At 45.3% G+C, this 7,334-nt stretch overlaps 1 protein-coding gene across 1 annotated transcript in view; it reads right to left on the minus strand.

Moving 5' to 3' along the window:
* Tnn (tenascin N) overlaps nt 1-7,334 on the minus strand; it is a 66,166-nt gene that overhangs the window by 16,464 nt on the left and 42,368 nt on the right. The window contains exons 16-19 of the mRNA XM_021198577.2: nt 6,743-7,006; nt 3,611-3,741; nt 2,007-2,139; nt 1,433-1,584 (exon numbers count right to left, since the gene is read on the minus strand). Coding sequence (XP_021054236.1) covers nt 1,433-1,584; nt 2,007-2,139; nt 3,611-3,741; nt 6,743-7,006 — 680 coding nt within the window. The remainder of the gene's footprint in view (nt 1-1,432; nt 1,585-2,006; nt 2,140-3,610; nt 3,742-6,742; nt 7,007-7,334) is intronic.

The following is a 7,334-nucleotide window of genomic DNA, read 5'->3' on the forward strand; positions in this document are numbered from 1 at the left end:
TCTCTCTCTCTTTCTACCTCTCTCTGTCTCTCTCTCTCTCTCTCTCTCTCTCTCTCTCTCTCTCTCTCTCTCTCTCTCTCTCTCTCTCTCTCTCTCTCCTGCCCTAGATAAATGGTTCCTTCCCTGTACAAGCTTCACTTTCAAAAAAAGGTCACACTAACCAGTACAGACATCCTGCCAGTGGTCAATTACAAGCACAACTGTGGTAAATTGGGCTGTGGGCCTGAGGGAACTGAGCTCAGGTACAATGGTGCTGATGAAAAGCAGCAGGCACAGACCTATGGGGCTGCTTAGGTGGGAGACCTCCCATGTTACAATCTGTTGTGTTATTTTATAAATCAAGACTTTCTGCCATCCAACCAATTGTTGGATGAAACAGACTTCCCACTATTCTTTGTCACTGGGCAGACGCTATGTGCTCTTCATTGCCACTCGTCAGATGATATCATTTTACCTGTGACTGCTCAAAAACTAGCTGGCTTCCCAGAGCCCTATGAAAACGTGTAAATGAACATAGCTCGACACTATGAGGCCATGCTTTCTCTCTCCCACACTTGGTTCCAGTGTACAGCGGGTGGTAGCTACCTGTCATTAGAGAAAAGTAAGCCCCTCAGTTGGCTCAGACACAGGGAGAAGCCAAGTAAGAGAGAAAGATTGAATAATCCACCTGCAGTCTTCAAAGATTCATCATAGAACCAAATCCGCCAACAGGGAAAGAACTCTCAGAATGCAAGGAGTCAGTGGCCCAAGAGAGTAAAACTTCCTGGCAGACAGGGACAGCTTAGACGCAGCCTATGCTTCCCTAGCTCTGCCCTGACTCTTTCCAATCAAAGCCCTAATATTTTGTTTCTATCCAACAGAGCCAAGGTGTAGAGCAAAAACCAGAGGCCCTAGTTCAGAGGACCGACTCCCCCAAAGAGGCCATGCATTTCCATCTTGTGTGACCTGACACAAGCCATCAGGAAGACCGAGGATCTGACAGATGTGTCTCCTGGAATGGTGGCTTCAGCAATGTCACTGACATGTGTGACTGACTCAACCAAAGAAAGATCTTTTCTCTGTAAACTTCAGCTTCCCTCTTTGCTAAACAAGAATGATAATGCTCTCATGCTAACGCATCACGTGAAGGGCGTGGTTCTCAAAGTGCTTTGAAGAAGGTAGAACTTAGGAACAATACACGTGTCTGGCATTATTAGATGATGCCAAACACATAATCATTCGCTCTGGTTTAACCAAGCCTGTTCTGTGACCAGTATAAAGTCTCTCATTGCAATGGACAAGATCTCCCTCCACACAGTTACAAGCCATCAAATTTCCTCCCCTCCCCCATGGGCAGAGAAGAAATAGGACCTCCATGGAACAGCTGTAACCATCTCCCAGGCTAAGAAACAAGATGTTCCATGGAGCTCCTCTGAGCACCGTTAGGACTCACAATCCAGCCGCCTCCGTCGGTGTCCATGTCGCAGTACACCTGCATGGGTCGGCTGGCATCGCCATTGAGGTAGATGGTGTAGAGCCCACTGGCAGCGTTGGTGTTCTGCTGAACTTGACTGCAGTCAGAGGGGTGTGGAAAGCGGGCGTCCACTGAGACCAAGCAGAAGGACGGTGTTGTTAGAAGGGAAAGAAGAAGTGGCGTTGCAGCTTTCCCCATTACGAGACAATGCTTGGTTTGGAGATTACGTCATAGCCTTCTACACTATTTTGCTGTTTCCAATTCTTAGCTCACATATTGATCATGGAACATGTTTTTAGAAGGAAGGCAAGCCGGCCATCACTCTGCTCCCATCAAATTCTGCAAATGCACCTTTAAGTTAAGCTCATGTCCCCCAGTGTCCTAGGTCAACTCTCCTAGCTTTCCCCACTTCCCTCTTTAGTCTTGTCACTGAGGGGTGGGTTGGTTTGCAAACAGGAACCCCATTTTTACTTCTCCATAACTCCACGCTCCCCCCTGGCCACTCCAATGCCTCTCTGTGTATTGTCACTTAAAGGGCTAGATTCCACATTACCTGTAGAAAGGGTGGTAGACACAGTCCGGCTCCGCTGAGTACCTTTAAAGGCAACCAGGGAAACCGGATAGGTGACACCCTGTTCCAGGTCTTGCAATTCATATCTCTGCTGGCCTCTTGGGAGCTCCACCTCCTATGAACAAAAGCGATAACAGGCAGTGAGCATCTCAGTTTCTCTTCCCAGCACCCTGGGTGTCAGCAGCATTTACAAGCATGACGTTAGGAGCTCTCCATGAGCTCAGTGGCAGCCCAGAATCCCAGCGAGAGTCAGTCGCTTCCCTGGAGGGCCATGCCATGGACAGTCCGCACTGCTAGAAGGGCTAGCTGGGAACTGAGGCTATGCATGGCCACCACAGGAGCCCCAGCCAGGTGGCCTAGGGACTTGGTCCTTTGGATACCTGGAGAGGCACTGATGATAGCAACTGCTATCAGCAGAAGGCTGACAATGTTTGATTAAGAACATGGTTTTAGAAAGAAGGCCAAATGGCCATCATACCTGTGAGACACTGAGTAGTTGCTATTTCAAGAAACCCTGAATATGCCTTACTCTGCAAGCACTGGACTAAACTCTCCAAGCTGGACAGTCGGATGCATTCACTGTAATAATGAGTAAGTCAAAGTGTTCTTTTTTTTTTCCTTCTTATTTCTTTATTTTTTTAATCTGTTTGTTTATTGCCACAGAAAGAACAACAATTTTCTACTGGCCAAGTTTGCTAGACTTCAGAGATTCCCCGAGGAAGGCTAGCCCTTAAAATAATGGTCAACTGTTTATTTGGTGGATTTTATTGGTGGCCTGGCATGTGGCTGCACACACCTCTGACTCTAGCTGCTTTCAGACTGCAGCAAGAAGAGTTCAAGCTTGAAGTCAGCCTCAGTAATTTAGTGAGACCTTGTCTCAGAATAAAAATTCTAAAAAGGGCGAGGGACAGACATAGTTCAGGGGTAGAACACTTGCCTGACATGTACAGGACCCTGAGTTCAAGCCTCCTCGCTGATGCCAAAAATAAAACAAAAGAAGATATTCACATGCTAAGCACTATTGTAAATGCCTTAGATACAAGAAACAAACAAACAAACAAAAAGTCTCAGTCCTCCTGGGATGTAAATATATTAAGAGGGCCCAACAATTTACAGAAGAGGGGGAGGAGGAAAAGTGGGGGAGAAGAAGGAGAGGGAGGGGTGGGGAAGTGGGGAGGAGAAGAAAGAGAAGGGGGAAGAGTAAGAGAAGCAGGAGATACAGGAGGAGCTGGTGCTGGAGGAAGTGCAGGAGGAGCAGGAGGAAGTAGGAAATAGCAGAGCTGACTGTAGAGCTTGGCGATATGGGGCTTGCCCGGTATGCACAAGACCTTGAGTTTGAGTTGCTAGAAATTCAAAATAAGCAGAACAACAACAACAAAAAAAAGATAAAATGGAGAATACACACTGCCAGCAAATGTGTAGTGGTCAGCTAGGAGCAGGCACAGAGGTTGTCCTTCTGCTGAGAGCACGGTGTTCCCAAATAACTGTCCTTAGCAGGCGACAGACCAGCAGGTCAAGCCAACAAGTTATTCTACAGGGAGGCTGCGAAGAGAAGGCACCAAGAGAAGTACAAGAAGTCCTCATACCTTCACGGTGCCATTTGGGAACTGGTAGGTCAAAATGTAGCCATCAATGTGAGCAGAGGGGGGCATCCAGGTCAAAACCCCTCCAGAATGTGTCACCCCGAAAGGACGGAGATTCCTGGGAGGGTCAATTTCTGAAAATGAGAAGCCACGTAATTATTGCTCCTAAGCCATGCACAAGTTTAAGTCATCTGTTTTTCTTTTCCTCCTATGAGTTGTCCCATTTCTCATCCAGCCCTCAAGCTGCTGCCAAGCCTGTTCTTGCTCAGAGTCTCCCTAGCCTTTGCCTCCAGAAGTACGGACCTGTGGAGTTCAGGGGGATCTAGGAACATGGCACTGTGTAGTCTCTAGAGGGAGGAACTCTGGGCCCCGTTTTCCCAGTAGATTCCAAGAGCAGCAGATCTGAGACGTCTAATTTGGCACACAGGTTCTCTATGGTGGTGGAGCTTCCTGAGTGATTTGGAAAGGTGAGAGCCACAGTTTACAAAGGGCCCTGCACAGAGAACCCAGGGATCACTCAAAGGCACCTACCTGTCTGGAGAGGCAATGAAAAACTGACATGCTTCTAATGCCTAGCACTGAGAGAGCCCCCAAAGACTTATATACTGAGATTAAGAACCATAATGTGTAAGGGGACTTGGAATAAATTTAGGTTGGTATAAAATACAAAGATTTATTTCTTAAGCATCTAAGTGTATGGCCTTCAATATATACCCAGTACAGATATATATATATATATATATATATATATATATATATATATATATACATATATATATGTATATTATATACATTATAATATATAATATATACATTATATATGTATATATATATTAAATATTTAGATATTTAAAAAGAAAGTGGGTGTGGTCACTCCTACCTGCCAGACCAGCAGTCAAGAGGCAGAGCCAGGAGGATTTCAGAGAGCTTGATGCCAGAGACCTTCCTGTGAGACTCTTTCTCAGAAACAGAGGGGGGAGGACTGGTGGTTAAGATGAGTACAGACAAAGCCAGAGGGAATTCACAGGTGTGTGAGCATACATCAGAGGGCATGCACAGGTGTGTGAGCATGCATCAGAGGGCATGCACAAGTGTGTGAGCAAATACCTAAGGGCATGCACAAAAATGAGTATGTACCAGAGTGTGCATGGGTATGTGAGCATACACCAGAGGGCATGGATGGGTGTGTGAGCATGTACCAGAGGGTGTGCATGGGTATGTGAGCATACACTGCAAGTGTGCATGGGTATGTGAGCACACACGAGAGGGCATGCATGGGGGTGTGAGCACACACCAAAGGGTGTGCATGAGTATGTGAGCATGTACCATAGACCAGGAAAATGAAAGCTCAGCAAAAATACTAATTCCCACCAAAGCTGGTAAGAATGTTCATATTTTTAAGCAAATAAGATATGAATGGAAATTTCCATTTTAAAGGAAAAAAATCATAAAAGGCTATTCTAATTTAGAACTTCCCAAAACTACATCTCCAGGCTATTTTCTACCCAGTAGCATTTCAGCTGAGAACTGAATTGTAGTATTTTAATAGAAATCAGACAGCTGTTGTTTTGAATTAGGTTGTTTTGACAAATTTTGAGTCTCTGTAATATCAGCTTGGTTTGATTTTGTAAAGCACAACATCTGGCATGGATCATTCACTATCCATCACATAGAGAGACTGAATTTCCTTCAGAATCAAATCAGCACATAGTTATTAACATATTTTGAGGCAGTTTCTGCCTCCTCTTTGATTAACCACTGTCCCCTGGCTGTGGACTCGGGATGTCTGACTTGGTTAATTTCCTGTTTCTATGAAGCAGGAAGGTGATAGGTTCATTGCTGTCTTTAAATTTTGGAAAACATGGGGCTAGCAAGATGGCTATGCTGGCGGGTGATTGCCACTGAGCCTAGCAACCTGAGTTCGATCCCAGAACCTACGTGAAGGAAGGAGAGAACCAACTCCTGAAAGCTGTTCTCTGACCTCCACATGTGTGGGGTGGCATGCTCATGTGTGCTGTGGCATGCTCATGTGCAAACATTCATACATGGGGGAGGGAAGGGGGAAGTGAAGGGGAGAGAGAGGGAGAAAGGAAGGAGAGAGAAATGTAATTTAATCGTTTTAAATTGGGGAAAGTAAAGGAATGAGAAGATAAATGGTGGAAAGGAGATGAGTACCGAAGAGGAAGAGCAATGGGAGAGATGAAGAGGAGGGTAATGGCCATCATTGCCTCTAGGGAGCCAAATTCTAGGGAGTCTGGAAATAGGGAGAAAGGCAAATGGAGTTTGGTTTTTAATTTTTCTTTTAAACATATTTCTAATGGGATTTTTTTGTTCTTAGTATATTTTAATGAGTGGAGGGACTTAATTTTAACTAATAAAGACCATCAAGAAATTTAGGGCACCTCTACTGGCCATAGAGAAGATAAATGGACCTTGTTCAAAAATGCCTGCAGGGACCACAGACTTTGGGTCCCATGGAGGCCCAGCCAGTTCCTGTTTCTTTCTTCTCCCAACAGAAGCTGAGACCCAACCAGTTTCTAACACAAATCAGGGACAGAGATCCTGACATCTGACCTCAGCGAATAGGCTGGGGAAGAGTAACTTATACAACCATATACTATGTGCCCTCGGTCCTACCTCACCTGTCAAAGCACTACCTCAGAAAGAGAACTATGAGGCTGAAGAGAAGCCTCCATGGGTAAAGTGCTTCACATGCACGCATGAGAATCTAAGTTCAGATCCTTACTTCCTACATAAAAAGCCAGGGGCAGTAACATATATCTGTAATACCAGTGCAGAGGAGGCAGAGACAGGCAAGATCCATTGAGCTTTACTGACCAGACAGCCTAGCCAAATCAAAGAGAGACCATCTCAAAAAATAATAGGATAGCAACTGAGAAAGACACCTCATGTCAACCTCTGACCTCTGTGCCCATGAACATATGCATGCATGCACATGGACATGTAAACACATACAACACACACACACACACACACACACACACACACACACAAGGTTAATGGAGAACCACGTTGGAAAACATCTTCAGATAAAGCAACCATCCCTCCTCCTTCCCTCCTCACCCTTTTTATAGAGGAAGACTCACTCTTGGAAAGAGTGAAGTATCATAGTACCTGTTAAGGCCTTGGTGTCAGCCTTCTTGCTCTCCCGGGCCCCCTTCTGGGCCCACACATGAATGGTATAGTCCATGCCTGGTTTCAGGCCTGTCAGGATGGTGCTACTCTGATCCTTTGACACTGGAATCTCCTTAGTCTCTCCATCCGCAGAGGTGTAGCGAACCATGTACCTGTCAATGTTGGCTCGCACTGGGTCCCAGGAGATGGTGGCTGTATTCTCTGTCACTCGGTTGGTCACCAAGTTCTTGGGGCTGTCAATTTCTTTTTTTAAGATTTAGAAAAGGCTGAGTTTAGAACCATGGAAAAGCATCTCACCACCCCTTTCCACAAGAGTTTTCCCTCCATTCAAGAGAGATAATAATAGTATAATTATTACTGGTACAATTTTATCGCTAACAGTGGTGTAAATACAGAAACAAAGCAGACATAGTGGCCCATTCCTGCAATCCTAACAGTTCTGAAGCCAGAGGAGCACAGATCAATCAGGGCTACACGGTAAGGCACTATTTCAGAGAAAGAAAGAAAGAAAGAAAGAAAGAAAGAAAGAAAGAAAGAAAGAAAGAAGGAAGGAAGGAAGGAAGGAAGGAAG

The sequence above is a fragment of the Mus pahari genome, chromosome 5, assembly GCF_900095145.1.
Source record: "Mus pahari chromosome 5, PAHARI_EIJ_v1.1, whole genome shotgun sequence".
NCBI lineage: Eukaryota > Metazoa > Chordata > Mammalia > Rodentia > Muridae > Mus > Mus pahari.